Source organism: Lissotriton helveticus, chromosome 5_1 (assembly GCF_964261635.1).
Source record: "Lissotriton helveticus chromosome 5_1, aLisHel1.1, whole genome shotgun sequence".
NCBI lineage: Eukaryota > Metazoa > Chordata > Amphibia > Caudata > Salamandridae > Lissotriton > Lissotriton helveticus.
The window spans coordinates 364,613,309-364,629,597 of record NC_136065.1 but is presented as its reverse complement, the minus strand read 5'-3'; the positions used below and the strand labels follow the sequence as shown (position 1 = coordinate 364,629,597).

The following is a 16,289-nucleotide window of genomic DNA, read 5'->3' as shown; positions in this document are numbered from 1 at the left end:
CGCACTGTAGTCCAAGGGAGGAGCCACCTATCTCGTGATACTTCGAAGACTCCTACAGGACAACAATGTGCAATCATCCAGACCCAACACTAGGCGGCGATCTATGCACAGATATGAATTCAGCAGCCCACATGCCTAGAACACAGGTCTTGTATTGTTGAAGGAAGGTGCTCTTACACTAGATAGTCCTCATTATGTGAAGTCTGTAGCATTTAACACGATCAACATTAGATTGTTTGTTTTAACATGATCCTCAGTGCCATGCGAGTGCTTTCATCAGGTGTATGGCAATCAGCCCAGAGCTTCTCAGCTTGTCAAGAGGTCAGCTGAGATGGATCCTGACTTTTCTCGCACTCCTCTTCCTTTACGCAAGACTGCTGTTACATTACCGTAAGATGAAAAGCATGGCACAAAGTATCATCACTAGTTTTGGTACCTACATTTAAAATCTTCATAATCAGATCAGGCATCCAGATATCAAATATTATTCACCTGTTGGCAAGTGCAGAAATTATTTGATTTGCTTTGTTTTTGGGTGAGCTCAATTGCCAAAGAATCATCATCACTAGGTTAATGGCAGTCTTTTCAGAACGTATTTACACCTCTTGCGTTGACTATTAACAAGCCAGCCCGAGACAGCTCTCGACATACTTGACCATTTGACCCTTTGAATTTGTGTGTTTGAAGAAGGTAACTGTTGCTCATATTCTGCAGTGTGGATGATCTGGAGAACACATGGTGAAAAGAGGTCAACTAGGATTGAGCCAAGCTGTTTTCTCATGCCCAGCCTCTCTTTGTGGCAAACGGATGGCAACAGAAGAACTTGGGCGATTATGAGGAGTTATGTCTTTCAGTCAATGTAGGACCGAGTTTTAAGCGCATCACTGACATGCTGGAGCAGGCAAGTTCATACTGGAAGGTGGAATTACCTTATTATTCCATGTCTCAATTACACAGTTTTTAATTCTAGGCTATTTGTTACAACAGTGCATTTGAGTCTTTGTTCAGTTTAACTGCGCCCTCTAGAATACCACATCTTAAAACTATGCTTGCAAAACAAACATTTGGGGCTGAAAAAGTTTTTTCCTTGTGGCACGACATGCAGACCTATGACAAGCTTAGTGAAGGATCTGAGGTATTTTACAATGTGGTCTCGCTTGGTATCTGCAAAGAAGCCATCAAATTAAATACCATCTCAGGAGTACCAAACATGTGAGGAGCTGGCTAGTGGAGAGAGGTGCAAAGACAGGTGGGGGGAGTCAGGAGGATATTGGTGAACACTTGGTGAGTGGTGAAGACCTGAATACGGGGCACGCTCAGAAGAAGGGGTAAGATGAATCATTATTGATGGATACCAAATAAGGGGGTGGGGAGGATGGAATGTGCAGAAGAGAGCTCGGAATTAACATGAGAAGAAAATAAATCGTACCTGCCGGGTGAGGCTGCCTCCTAGGTTCATAGTTCCTGAGCCCATCTTGTTAGTCTGCAGCCAGAGCATCACTGTAGAGGTGAGCTTATAATGAGCTGTGCGACCACTGGACTTCTCCTGCAAAGCAATAAGCATAAGAAATTCTTAATTGTTTGCAACAGATCTGTAAAAGATATGCTTCCTTAAGACCTCTTGTCTAGTCATTACTACTCCTTGTTTAGCACATACAATTAATTGTACAGTCAACTGACCCAGGCACAATGTCCCCCTTTATCAGTTCTTCGCAGTACCAGGCACGGCACTCCAACCCCTTCAGTAGGTCACTGCATCAATCTGATTGCTGGTATTTTTTACACTTTCCTCCTTGCCCTCTAGACAATCTACCCATTCTCCCCTCAAAATACTTTTACTCCTGTGCAGCAAGGGACAGAAGGGAAAGCATTTCCGGGTCATTCTCCGTCCCTTAATCCGCATCAGTCCAGTAGAAAGTAACTAACTGCCCCAGCTACCCCTATTACACGCACAGCTTCTTTCCTCGACCTTTGTTTCCAAGATTCATGCCCCCTTCTGACCTTTTTGTTACTATAAGCAACTAGGGTACATATTAAAGTAAAATGCCCTAACACATGCAATACTACACATTGTGTATATTTAATAAAAATGTCCCTGCAGACTAGGATATGGAGGAAAAACAGAAAGGAAAATCACAGCCTAGTCCAACTTAGAATTCAAGTACACCATATCAAATTTGGGGTAAACAGACCAATCAGACTTCTACAAAGGGACATTTGTTGGATTAATGAACTTGCTACAATGTTATCAAGAGGAATACATGATAAAATTGAATTAACTGTTATCTTTTAACGCAAATAACATACTCTTCAAGCTCCATAGTGTTGATAATTGGTCCTTTATCTTCCTATAGGGCTGCTTCTTACGTGGATCTATTTCTTCCATGAAGCCACGTTTACATTGACTGCCTCTAATAGGTTCTAAATTATATTTCACTTGATTGGTTACTACATGAAAATCACACCAGAAGGACGATCAGTTTTCCCAGCAGTGAAAAACAGATCCAGTACAATAACCTTTTAGAAGAGTCGAGGTCTATATAGTGTAGCATGGACAAGAGATGTATCCTCGTGGACTAGATACCTAGTTTCCCAAAAGTATAATCCTTGTGCTTCTATACTCTGCTCTTTTCTGTGCCCAATACGGACCGACAGTTCGACTGACTATGTAATATATAAATTAGATACTTCAGATAGTATGAATACGAGCTTCTATGGGCCACATGTTCTTCCACACTTTACCTTTGCAGCTACATATAAAGTATCAACCTTGGTGTACAAAAGACACATTATTAGATACATATATTTTGGATCTTGCTGAAGTTTATGGACCAGAGCAGTAAGCTTCACAAGCGACCTATTGCAGGATTCACTGTTCTTGATCAAGTTCCGCTGGGCTCAGTCTGGGCACTTCTAGAACTCAGGAACAAAAGGACTGTAGCACACAAAACTCCACTGCACCGATTTGTGTAAACAAAGGATCATCTATGTGCACTGTGTTTATGGTTATAATACACTGAACACTGGAGGCGAAATATGGACTGTACTGAATATTTCTTAACACATTTGGACTATCCATATGGCTACTTTTTCAAAATGGTCCATGACTGAATCGGATGTAGTATATATGGAGCACAATATCAGGATTCAGAGCAATTTTAGATGCTATGACACTGGAGTGTAAAGAGGTCAGCTGACCTACATGTTTAGTTAGTGTCCAGACTTAACCTTTTCTTATGATTGGGCAGAAGTTGTGTGTTTAGCACACAGTATCTCAAGACAAGCTGGCCTTTTTGTATAGTGAATATGTTGCCCCCTCCCCCAATATGATTTGCACAGGATGGAGGAGAGTGTGTGGATGGGGGGGGGGGGGGGGGGGGGGGGGGAGGGGGGGGAGGGGAGGGGATCGGGGATCGGGGGGGGGGGGGGGCTGGGCTAAGAGTCACTGGAAGCAGACGCATACATACACTTCTACTAGGTGAAGAGAACCATAGAACCCTTTCAGCTGTGAATCCTGTGCAGGCCAAGGGTGGAAGACATATATGTACTTTGCGGAGCCGTTAAGTGCCCACACTGCTTAAACCCCAGGAGACTGAAGTTGTCGCACAATGTGAGGCTCTTTGGCAACTATCACCTATACATACTATCACCTATACATACAGAGCTTTCTGTGGCCCAGTACACAGATTTCCCAAAACTGGTTTTGCAGCTGGGGGACATACCTGCACCTCCACGACGTGGATGGAGTCCCAGCAGCCCTTTATCTTCTTAGATCCATCACCAGCTTTCTTAATGAGTATCACCCCAGCAAAGCCATGCTCTAAGTCCCAGAGGTACACAGAGGACACTCCGCCTTCAAAGTACCTACATAAAAAAGGAGTAGTATTAATGTTTATATTGGAGGAAGGAGAAAAACAGATTACGTGAAAACAAAGGTGTAAAAGCCGCCTACCATCAGTACACAGGGCAAAACTAAACAGAGGTCAAAGAGCTGGAGGAAACGAACAGACTCAGATAAGTTAAATACATTTATTATTTATCTATTTCAGGAGATAATTTGTGGGCTGGGGTGTGGAGGGGAGTATAACCTGCATGTCATAGGGCTGAAATTTTACAAGGATGACAAAGCAATTCTTTCTTCCAGTAAAATTTAAAAAAAGGTAAAAATAGGAAAGAGTGAGGTAATGTCTATTAGTTCAGCATCAAAAGGCAACTCAGTTTTTGGTGAAGCCCCAGCAAGGCCATCAGCTGTAAAAATATCTTTCCTTTGCTCTACTAGCAACGGTTTCTGCTGGTCGCCACCTGCATTTTGGGCCTCATATGATCGCTGGAATTTTGAATCTGCTAAAAACCACAGCATCTGGTTTTCAGGTCAGAAAAGACCGCACAGCTAAACTGGCAATGCTTCTGAAACCATGTGCCTTGGAAGGCCTGCCATGTGCTGCATGTAGATGTTCTAACTTTTAACATTTACATGAGAAACTGGCTTACAATGTTAAATTAAATATGAGCAGTAGTCCAATTATGCAAGTCCACAAAGCACACAGGCAATACATTATATTTTCCAAAGCTACAGTGTGTCCTTGACCAACATGCCTGCAGGGCAGATGGGTCAGAGAACTGTGGACATGCAGAACCTTCCATTGAACCTGCAGTTTTCTAACGTTTTGGTGGTATAATAAAATAGGATTGTTTTACACTAAACTATTTAAACATGGACTACCTACACGTTGTCTAGATGTTCCGGAGTTATAAAGAGTATTGGTGAGCTCTTTAATAAGCCCAAACTCTCTCAGGCATTCTTGGACAATACCATCAATATCTCAAACAATCTACTTCTGCAGCTCTACTGCTGTTCGAAGAGAGACGGCCACTCTGCATTCACTCCAACCCTTTGCCCCACACAAGTATTCAACTATCTCATTAACTTCCCACCACTGACCTATAGGTTCCATGCAAATCAAACCATGCCTGGTTAAAGACCGGGATTTGTGATGTATACCTTTTATCATGAGATCAATTATTGGATACAGCATTCATCGTTTCCAAATGCCTCTCTGTTCTATAGGTTACACTTCTTGCTGGCAAGATCCTTTCAGACAACTTTCCCACCACTTCCGCCTCTACCTAAACCGAGTACTTTCTCATTACAGAATCAAAGTGTTGATCCTTACTTGATTTTGTTTACTTCAAATTCTACAGTCGCTCCACTTTCTGCCCAAACATTACTTTTCCCTCATTCGTGTAATCTCTCTCTCACACCCCACACTACTCTTGAAAATAAACTTGCTTCCTATCTGGCATTGAACGACAAACTCAAAGCTAAATCAAAGAATTGGAGATATACTGGGCTCAATCAAGGTACTGGCTCTTCAAAACACTCAGTAGTCCCCAGCTGATTCAACTCCTTTAGGGGGACCCGGCAGGAACATTTCTTTGACATTGAAGGGTGGGGGGATACTAATTCTAATGTGGTTCCTGTGGAAAGGTTTTACAAAACATTAAAAAAAAAGAGCTAAAACTAAATGAAAAAGTACCTTTGGTAATGCTTTTCTAGTGGATAGTCCATCCAACTTCAGATCTTGAATATACCCAGGTGCCAGACAGGATCTGGAGATTTTTCAGCACAGCATCTGCGTGCCGATAAGTGGAGACTTGTGGTTTGATGTCAACTTTGCTACACCTACGAATGGACTGCTGGCGTCATACATAGGTGCTATCAAAGCACAGTGGCGTCAGTTACTTTCTAGACATTGCATGCGCCCTCGAGCAAGAAGCCCAAAAGGAATCAATTGTGCAGATCGGAAACTTGGGCCCTTCTTAGATGGAAAAGAAGGCATTGAGCAGAACAGAGAGAGGGTAGTGAGGAACCTGCAGTACGATAGGGTAATCACCAGAAAGAGCAGTTTTGAAGGTAAGTAACTTGTTCTTCTGACCGATATTTCTAACCGCTTTAGAATAGATAGTAAATCATTACCCACTCTGTGGTGGGTCCGTAAATAACTCAAACAGAATGTTTGGCAGGACTAATTGGCCAAAATTCCCTTTCCTTCGAACCTGCCGGTCAAGGTAGTAGTGCTTTGTTAACACCTTAACTGATGTCCACGTTGCCACCTGACAGACATCCAGGACAAGTAAGCTGTGTGCCAATGCGGTGGTAGCAGGTTTTGCACTGGTGGAATGGGCCTTCAAAACTTCTGAAGGCAGCTTCTGCGCCATCAGATAGCTGATCTAGACTACCCTCCTGCAAAGGTCCCCTTCTGCACTGCCGCACCTTTCTTCATCTCAGAGAATCCCATAAAAGTTGATCGTCAACCTGGTGATCCTGGTAAGAGGGATGTAAAAACAGGAGTGCTGTTTAGAGGTCAAACAATGGTTTTCGAGGGGGGAAGAAGAATATTGGAAGAGTGATGGATTGTCTGACATGAAGGGGCCACAACTTTTGGGAGAAAAGCACCTCTTGTCCTCAACACCAGCTTGTGCGGAAGGAAGCTGGTATAAAGCAGCTGAACTGAAAGCATGACGTTCATTCATGCAACAAGCTAATGTTATTGCAATGAGGAAAACCACCTTCAAAGACAGCAGGCATAGGGGACAGAGGTGTAACAACTCAAAGGGAGCCCACATAAGAAAAGTAAGGACTAAGATGAGCCCCCCCTGTGGTATTACTAATGATTTCAGAGGAACATATGTATCAAACCTTTGATAGGTTATTAACCAAGAAAGGTTGGTTTAGTAACTGCAAAAAGACGGACAAGTAACCTTTAACAGTGCCCATTGCAAGTCCTTGTTGGGCCATTGATAAACTGCAACACATCCGAGAGCTTGGCTTGCAACGGTTCAGTGTCACGGGTGCCACACCAAGACAAACTTGCCTCAGGTGGTGTTACAAATCGATTTAGAAGAAGAACACCTGGCCACCAGGATGACATCCACCACTCCAGGAGAGTTATTGAATGAAGTTAACTGCTGCCATCTCCACTAATGGAAGTGTAGATTGTCACAGCAGCAGGGCAGGATCTTTTGCGCAAAGTCCTCTCAAAGAGGCAGCTGGAGAGAAGGCTAGTCACTCATGCCCAGAAGCTACCTGGTACCACTTCTTGAGAACTCCTACATGCAAGTGTTGACACTGCCCATACTCAGCGGTGGCAAAGAGATCGAGCCAGGGTTCTACACATTGTCAGAAAATTTCACCTCTAGATGCAATTGCCATTTGTGATCTGCTTGGTATCGTTAGAAGAGTAAATCTACCCTGGCATTTAAATATCCTGCCAGGTGGTGCATGATCAGGGAAATGCCCCGACGATTCAGCCACGTCCAGAGGAAGCAGGCCTCTTGGCACAAACGGCAGGACCCCACTTTTCCCCGTTTGCTGCAATACCACATGGCTTTAGAGTGATCAATGAGGACCTGTACCATTCTCCCCGTGATGTGAAGGCTGCTCTGTCCTGGAGACCACAGTCCTTTGACCCCAACTCTGTAGGGACACATCGGACACCAAAGACCGCTCTGGATGGGGCATTGGGAGGGTCTGCTGCATGTCCAATTGTGGTCGAGCAGTCACCATTTCAAGTTTTTGTGCAGTATCCAATAGGACAGAATCAGACTGGTTCCCTCAGTACGGAGTCCACTAAAACCTCAGTGTGCAGAACCCACATATGCCATCTGGCATGAGACAAGGAGGATACAGGAGAACAACAGTCCAAGAAGTCCGAGTCATCCTCTTTTAGAACCAGGACTGAATCTGAAACATGAGGATCACGGCCTGAATGTACAGGACTCATTGAAGAGTGAATATACAACGCATTCAGAAAGACTCCGACAAAAGAGATCCTGTTCCAAGGAGCCAGGTGTCTTCAGCACATAGAGTGTTAACCCACACAATGCACGGATGTTCGGCGGCGTGTGGAGGTGGTATACGAATAACTGTAGTGAGTCCATCTTCAACAGCCAGTTGTCTAGGTGGGGATAGGGGTTGACTGCCACCCCATCTGCCGAAGATTTGCTGCAACCACCACCATCATCATCTTTGTGAACACCCGAGGGGCACTGGTGAGGCCAAAAGGAGCACAGCAAACTGAACATGCAAGTGGCCAACATTGAGCGGCAGTTAGCGTCGGTGGGCCTGCAAGACCGGGACATGGTAATTGGAATCTTACAGGTCCAATGCTACCAATCCTTCTCTAGGATCCATGGCAGACAGAACCTGGGCCCATGTGAGTATCCTGAATCGGTCCTTCCGCAGGAAGAAGTTGAGGGGTAAAATGATTGAAACCAGTTGGAGGCCTTGGCCCTTCTTTGGCATTAGGAAGTGGTGGAAGGAACACCCAGTTTCAATTTCCACATTGGAAACGAGTCTGAACTTCCTGCAGCAAAATGGACAAATTGATCTCAAAAGCCGCTCTGTTGTAGCTGGAATAGGCACCAGGATGGAGAAGAATGGAAGAGCTTTGCCCATGTGTGCCATCTGCCAGACACACCTGTCTGATGTTATTTTTGGTCACCATGAAGAATATAAGGTATCCTGCCTCAAACAGGGTGGTCATGGGCGTCTTGTAGATTGGTGCCACAGGAGCTGGCAATCGGGAAGTGCCTGACCATTGCCTGCTAGACCTCCTACCCTGAAAGTACTGGGGCACCTGTTGTTGGGGTAGCGGGCCTTCACTTTGTTGAAAGGTGACACCTAGCAATGCATCAAAGGGGGAGAGATTGTTGTGCCTACTACCTTGGAGTTGTTTAAAAGTCGAGGGAGTGGGCAGTTACTCCGCTTTCTTTAAAGTGCTCAAGGGCAGAGTCTACCTTCTCGCCAAAGAGGAGAGTCACATCGAAAGATATATCCATGCGTGAACCTGACCTGAAAAGCTAGTGAATCATATTCATGCGTGGTGCTGTGGCAACACACTAGTGCCAATCTCTCTACCCACACACTCAGTTTAGCCCTGAGCGGAGGATGTACTTGGCCACATATTGGAAGGTCTGTGAGGAACTGGCTCTGAATACCCAGCCAGTAGCTGGCACTGACTGACCGAGGATGAGGCTAGCCAAGGAAAACATTGGTTTCCCAAACAGCTGGACTCTTGTCTGGTGGAGTCATGGGGAAGGATTTCGAGTTAATTCTACTGGTACATTAACAGGTTTAAAATGCAAAAAGAAGCATCATACGTTCAGAAATTGGTCCAACATAGTGCCTGCAGTGTGCTTGGAAGGGTGGTCAACACACAAACTGGACAAATGAATATTTGCGAGGTTGTAGCCTATCTAACAAGGAAGGTGGATACAAGTACTGCTATCCTCCGCTATGCAGTGCTAGATGGCTTTAAGTGTTTAGAGGTCTAGTTGGTAGAAGAACAGGCACTAACACACCTGTGCATGTGGGATAGATAGATGTCTGAGTAACAGCAAATGTTACTTGCAGCTATGGAAACACAGCAAGTCAGGTGACGCAAAAAGCTAGACTCACCAATTGAATTTGGTCTTAAAAGAAATTTTAATTTACTGTTCAAATAGAATATGCTATGAGAAAATAAGATCTGTGGTAATTTTCCAGCAGGACTTAATTTACTATTCTGGTACACTGCCACATCAAGTAAAGTAAAATCCTTAGTTGCTGAGCAACTCTCCACCTAAAGTAGACCTTGAGGGAATGACAGGAAGGAAGCCTTTGGTATTACAACGAAAGTGGCATCATCACACCAAAATAGCACTTTGAAGTATAACGGATCACAAATCCCTTATGTGTCTGAACCCTATAGGTAGGAGGGGTCAGCCTCCAGACACTGTGGTTCATGAGTAAACAGAAAGGATACCTTTAACGAAGCAGGATGGATAAGGAATCCCGCCAGGGGATGGTGTAAGTGCAGCAGTGAGCTAAAGTACCGTCGTCAAGATGGAAAATGGCCAGTTCCTACTGACAGATTGATTTCTAAAGCTCACAAATACCCGACAAAGGATGCCCTGGTGCGAAAGAGAAAAGTTTGCCGGCAAATAAATACTACAGGGAGAACAAGTGAGTTTTTCGCAGTCTGCGGAATTTGAGAAGCCACTTTTCAGCTCGAAGACCCAGATAAAAATCATTCCAAGTTTGAGGAGTAACCACAATAACGGAACTACTAATGTGAGCTTTCTTGTATTTAGGAATATTGACATGTAAAGTGCTGGAAGGAAGGGACGGATCTTTGAGGGGGTATAAGGAAAAACAAAAGGCCTTATAGCTGTCAAAAGGCAAACTACATAGGGTTTTGTGAGAAAAGCATATGGCCTTAAGAAGGCAGCGCTAACAAACAGAGGTGGACAGACATATTGGCTTTGCTGCTCAGCCCAATATACGACATGCAGCCTCATTCTGAATGATTTGCAATTTGTGGAGAGGATAACCAGCAGGAATTAGGATAAGAGAATTACAGTAGATCAGCCTAGAGAGGAGGGCTGGGACAAACGTTTCCATGGAAGAGCCTGGCAGCAGCGGAATTATGTTCCTGATTACAATGATCATAACAAAGCGTGTGCAAGTAAGCGCATCAATATGTCCTTCAAAGGTACGTTTTTCATTAAAACTTACCTCAAGATTCAGAGCTCTAGGAGATGGTAAGGGAGGGGTACCAAGAGAAACAGAACACCACTCGGAGGACGTGAAAGAGGGCTTGCCAAAAACAATGATCTCAATCTTATCAGTGTTGACTCTCAGAGGTGTTATTCATCCAACTGGTCATCGAGTACAGACACTCTTTAAACATGTTCTATAGATGATGGTAGTGGAATTCAGTTCTGTCTGGAGGACTATTCTGCTCCTGCAAGCCACTTTCTTACTTATTCCTCTACAGCTGCTATGTTAAATAGTGTATTACTCCTTAGAGAGTGGTGCATCAAGCAGGTCAAAGGTTTGGCCCCCACAGAACTGACTGCTTTGATCCTTCCAAAGTTGATACATTTTACATCAATGACAAAGGCAATAATAACATGGTATACTGAATATGTTTAGCATGTATTCATTTATGGAGCACATATGCCATCCAAAGAGTGTCTTGGCGATAAAATTTAGAACGGCTGAAACATAAGAATAAGATATAAAAGAACACAAAAATTGGTTTGCGGTACAAGAAAAGTTCTGATTTCTTTCCTAGAGTCCTGGCGATTCTGAATTTTGGTGAATCATTCCTTAATTCAGGTATTAAAGGTCTAAACACTACCCCTGAATCGAACATGTATGGCATGCAGAGCATGCAATAAAAGAGCAGTGTCAGATCAGGGAAGTTTGTAAAGCATTTCAAATATTTCCTCAAATCAATATTTGCCACCATCATCATAGTATTTTCGGTACTGACAAGCTTCTTTGAACTGCATCTGTTATTTGAACAGTAGCCAATATAGCCTTTGACTTGCTTGAAATCTATTCGTACTTCCTAGGGCCCATCACCAAAGTTCTGAACAAGGTGGCGTCTAAGATATCTTTTGGCAGGTCCAGGTATACGCTATTACCATACCAACCTTCAAAAGCGTTTGTGTGAAATGACCAGGGCCAGAGTCCGCCTCAGCAAGACGGGAATCGTTTTTCCTAGTAGACAAAAGGGCCTGAAAACACTAAGATTTCTATGATCTGTGCCATAAATCCTTAAATAATAAGTGATATCAATCTAGTAGAAAAATTCCAAGTGGCCTAAACATGCAAACAGCTGAGATCCTACGGAAGTAAGCAATTTACATTCCTGCCACCACTGTTTATTGTTGCTGATTAATTGCCAGCTCAGTTTTATTACCACTCAACTTCAAACCATTTGCAAATCATCCACTGTTGAAAGGCATATAAGCAGTTCTAAAGCGAAATGTAAGGTCATATCAATCCTAACAATCAAACAGCTACAAGAACCTGTCGAACACCCAAAGGCTCTGCCCAACCGAGTTGGCGGTTTCAGACAATTTGGTAAGCAGGAAAGGAGAGAGTGGGGATCCCTGAGGAACTACAAACTATATCCAATGCTAGTGGACCCAAAAGATGGCCACATCAAGGACTATGAGAAGCTTCCGAAAAATACTGAAAACATTCAACCACATCTAGTGATCTATCTAGTGATAAGGATGTTATGATCTGCTTCCCCATTTCACTCAACTTCCTGTAATTAGGAATTTGTAAGTAAAAAAAAATCTCTCCCAAAACATACTAGACACAGAATCTGGCCCGTTCCACTGCAGCCATCCTTGGCTATTATGTGCTTTAAACACTGGCCCAAACAGCAAGTGATTACTTTTTTTTGCCATCGGTGTCAGTTTCATGCTCTGGTAGCAGTGAGCGCACAGGGAGCAAATACCACACTCAACAGGACAATTGTGAGCAGTCAGCATAAGTCTAAAGCTTCTTCTCCCCCTCAGAACTAATGTGCACCAAGGCCAGCAGAGCTTGTTCTGAGAGACTTTCTGCATATGCCAAAGATTCTAGGCTCAAGGGACATATTTGAACTCAAAATACTTGAACCAAGTCAGATTTAAATTGGTCCGAATAGGGTTCTAAACACCAACTGGTCAATCATGTTTAAAGGCACCGACTACCCTGAAGTCCCCAAACAGCAGGTCTTTCTTCGGAAGCCTGGGATCAGATGTTAATGTATTTTTTTTTTTTTTTTTTAGACAAATGTGTGACCAGTATATAAACTCATAATTTGCCCTGATGCAGAGTGTGGAAAGCTTCTGCTGGTCTGAGGCTGGAGCGCACGGCTCCAACATAGACGCACAGCGTTCCTGCACAGCTCTACCAGTGTAGTGCAAGGTGTGCAGTATTTGTCTGCGGAGCACATCTATTTTACTGCTCAATGAGGGGGCACATTCAGCCCGCAGGCACATTCCATCTAGACTGTGCAGGTGCAGCCCCTGCCCCATCTTGCATACCAATCCAATGAGGTGATAGCTCGTGTAGATCAGCTGCGCTAGCAGCACCTGGTAAATAGCATGTTCAGGCAGGATCACAGCAGTCACTGCTTTATACTATGGAACTCCAGTCTTTCACAGCCACCAGACTAGCCTATATGTACAGTGAGTCATTGCTTCAGGCGTCAGCAGTACCACAAGGCAGCCAGTGACCCTCCTGCTCTGCTAAGTTGAGGTCTGACTGCTCAAAGCTGAACAGATCCATTTTGTCATGTTCAAATGCCGATTAATAGTCAGTTGTAGAATTCTGCAACAAACTTAATAGAGCAGAGACGAATAGAGAAAGGAAATGTTGAAGAGAAAGACTAGTCAGGCCAGCAGCGCTCTACAGGAAGCAAGGACATCGCCAGATTGGAAACAAAAATTTGGAGGGGAAAAAATAAAGAGCAGACTGCCCATTTTCCCCAATCTATACACCCAGGTTCTGAATCAACATGCCCCTCAACAATAAAGCTGCCTAGCAGGGAAGAAGGGAACTGAAGACACCTTTTCAGAGAACACTACCCCACTTTACGATAGGAACCTACCTCCCCCTAACATTCAGCCACATATAAACAATAATGAATTGTACCTCAGTGCTTACGTCCCTGTTCAGCTCTCTACTGCAAGGGGGTGCAATTCTGCAACAGAGTTCTTTACAACAGGGGTCAATAAAGCATTACTGTATCGCAGCTCTGCACAGCAAACGTTGCATTGGCCACAACAGTGCTGAAGCATTCAAGTTTCTTCACTGTAGTAGCGTGCTTTAGGCCATTACTACCTCTTGACCTATAAAGTCTGAAGACCAGTCGTGTCCTACAAATCTATCACAGCTTGTAGTCTTGTTTCTACAGCACAGTGTAATGTGTGGTGGGATTAACAGCGAGGCGGGCAGTAGCGGCAGCAGCAGCGGTGGTGGTGGTTGAAGGGGAAATTCCCAAGTTGAGTCCATAGCCTACCTCACACCCCATTCTTCCAGTCCATTCTGATCTCTATTTTGTGACTTTACTACGTATATAGACTTTTAACCATATTTGATTGCAACTTCATCTTCTGGCACGCACCATCACTACCCTTTGTAACTGCTCCGCAAAACAACTGCAGTGATTTAGCCTTTCATAGTCATCCAAAGTAGCCTTTTCTTCTTCATGTCACGACTACAACTTGTTGCTCGTCCTGCTAGAAAGGTTTTCTCCGTTTGGTTAACAATCGTAAAGTAATGTAGTGAAGAGAACCAAACAAACTAACCCCATGCTGTTTGAGATTTAGAGAGGGGAACTTTCTTCCATACGCCTTATCTACCCAGTGTCTCTGTCCCCATCCCCGTTTCTCTCCCCCTCCGTCCCTCCCCCTCCGTCCGTCAACCTTAGCTCATACCCATCACTGATGAAAAGTGTAAATTAAATCTCAAACAGCCTGTGGTGAGGGTGGGTGTGTTGGGGTATATTTTCGTTCCATCTCGACTCAAGGTAGGTGAGGTTGTTGATGGTGGAGGTAAGCAGGGTATCATTTAAAGGCAGCTATGAGCTGACTCTGTGCAGTGTTTGAATTTATGGAGATGGCACCTGGGCAGGTGTGTACAATGGCTGGTCCTCCATGCCCCCCAAAATGCTGGAGGACACGGAGAGATGGGGCTACTTTCAGCTGCCCGGCTCCCTGCTCAGATTTACAAACAGGGCATCCTGTTTACATTTGTCAATGTGATGCTGGATCGACATGAACTGATCTGGTCTTCTCTGACCAACAATACCAGCACTACACAGAGGAGCGAGGCAAACTTTGCAGTTTTTTTAGCTACCCCCTTGCTGCCCTCCCTTACTCATCCTTGGGGAAGTTGAAAGTTGAGTAGTTTGAAAATTAAGCTCCTCCTTCCCTTCTCCAACCACTGGACAAGGCAAAGGGTGACGTGGATCAAACTTCCCCACTCACCGTTTGGTTAGAAGGGAGGGGTCTACTTGAAAAACCCCAGGCGACCTCTTAGTTTTTGATCTACTTGAAAAATCTGCACCAAATCTGCCACGCCTACTGTGAGCGGTTTCCCCAACTTTGGTACAAATTCTTTTGATGGTTTTTGGTGGGGTGGGCGATTTCAAAGTATATAAAGGTGCAGAAACGGGATTCTGGATTAAACAAGATAGCAACCATACCCAAGGAGGCAAGATATGTACATAAATAAATGGATATATTCTAGATTGTACAAAATCCATAGCAATAAGTTCGAATTCTTCAGGATACTTTCGTGGTGAATCCCGATATTTCATTAATGCATACAAGTGATAGTCGTTTTGTACACTGCACTACTTAACCGCATGCGTGCGGGCGGAATTCCGCCCGTACGCTGGGTTTTGCGGAATCGCACTTTACGTGACGAGCTGGGCTCGTCATGAGCGTGCGAGGAGGCTACGCCATGACGAGCCCAGCTCGTCATGAGCGTCGAAGGGGTTAAGTAGTTCAGAAAACTGTCTGGCATCTCAAACCAGTGCAGACAATCTCAACTCATTTTGAGGACCAGTGTAACTCTAGTGTAACTGATGTAACTCAGAAGCACCATTAAACTGCACCCGCTGTTTGTTACATAGTACCGGAATTAACAACGAACCTTAGAAAAAAGTTAAGACCAGAGAGGCTTTCAGCAATAAAAGCTCAAAGTATAAATAGCTTACAGATGAGCTTGGTGTTGTTGACATCATTATGAAATCACCCCATCTGTTTCTAATTACTTATAGCTTCCTTGGAACATAGCTTTGTTTCCCTAGCACTGCTACCCAAAAACAAAGGGATCTGGACTGAATCTGTGTCACAGGTGCAGACTCTAGGGCTGCAGAGTAGCGCACACCCAGGGCGTTTGCTTCAACAGATCTTTCACCTACTACTGTGAATGATCAATCACGCCGTCACCATAACATGCCAATGTATCATGCTTTAATGAAGTTATAAAAATGTTGAGTGCCTCCCACGTTTTGATCACCATTCCCACCGTGCCTAGGCCTCTACAAATCCATGAACCTGGCAAAAGGGTTTGCACTCTTTGCGAATCAGGAACGCTGCATTAATGGAGGGCCACAATATTCATTCACTGGAAATAGTAAACTCTCCAGAGCAGCCACATCAAGGCTTTATGCACTCTAGAGCAAAGCAGTTGACCATGCTTAAGGAAAGGGCCACCGTCCTCTTTATACGTTTAAGCATTTTCAGTACTTTAATAATTGACTGCCCCCCCCCCCTTCTCCAGCCCCCCCCCCACCACTACAAACATCAATTTTGAAAATCCGATTACTGGTCAGATCAAGATCACTATGTTCTACTATCCCACGCTGCCTTTATAGGCAATAACAATAACCTATATAGAGACCAGTCAAGTATCTCTTAAACCTGGAACTGTATGTTAAATTCAA

At 44.1% G+C, this 16,289-nt stretch overlaps 1 protein-coding gene across 2 annotated transcripts in view; it reads right to left on the bottom strand.

Moving 5' to 3' along the window:
* CAPZB (capping actin protein of muscle Z-line subunit beta) overlaps positions 1-16,289 on the bottom strand; it is a 230,209-nt gene that overhangs the window by 44,524 nt on the left and 169,396 nt on the right. For both annotated transcript variants that reach the window (XM_078642491.1, XM_078642492.1), the window contains exons 5-6: positions 3,723-3,864; positions 1,430-1,546 (exon numbers count right to left, since the gene is read on the bottom strand). In XM_078642491.1, coding sequence (XP_078498617.1) covers positions 1,430-1,546; positions 3,723-3,864 — 259 coding nt within the window. The remainder of the gene's footprint in view (positions 1-1,429; positions 1,547-3,722; positions 3,865-16,289) is intronic.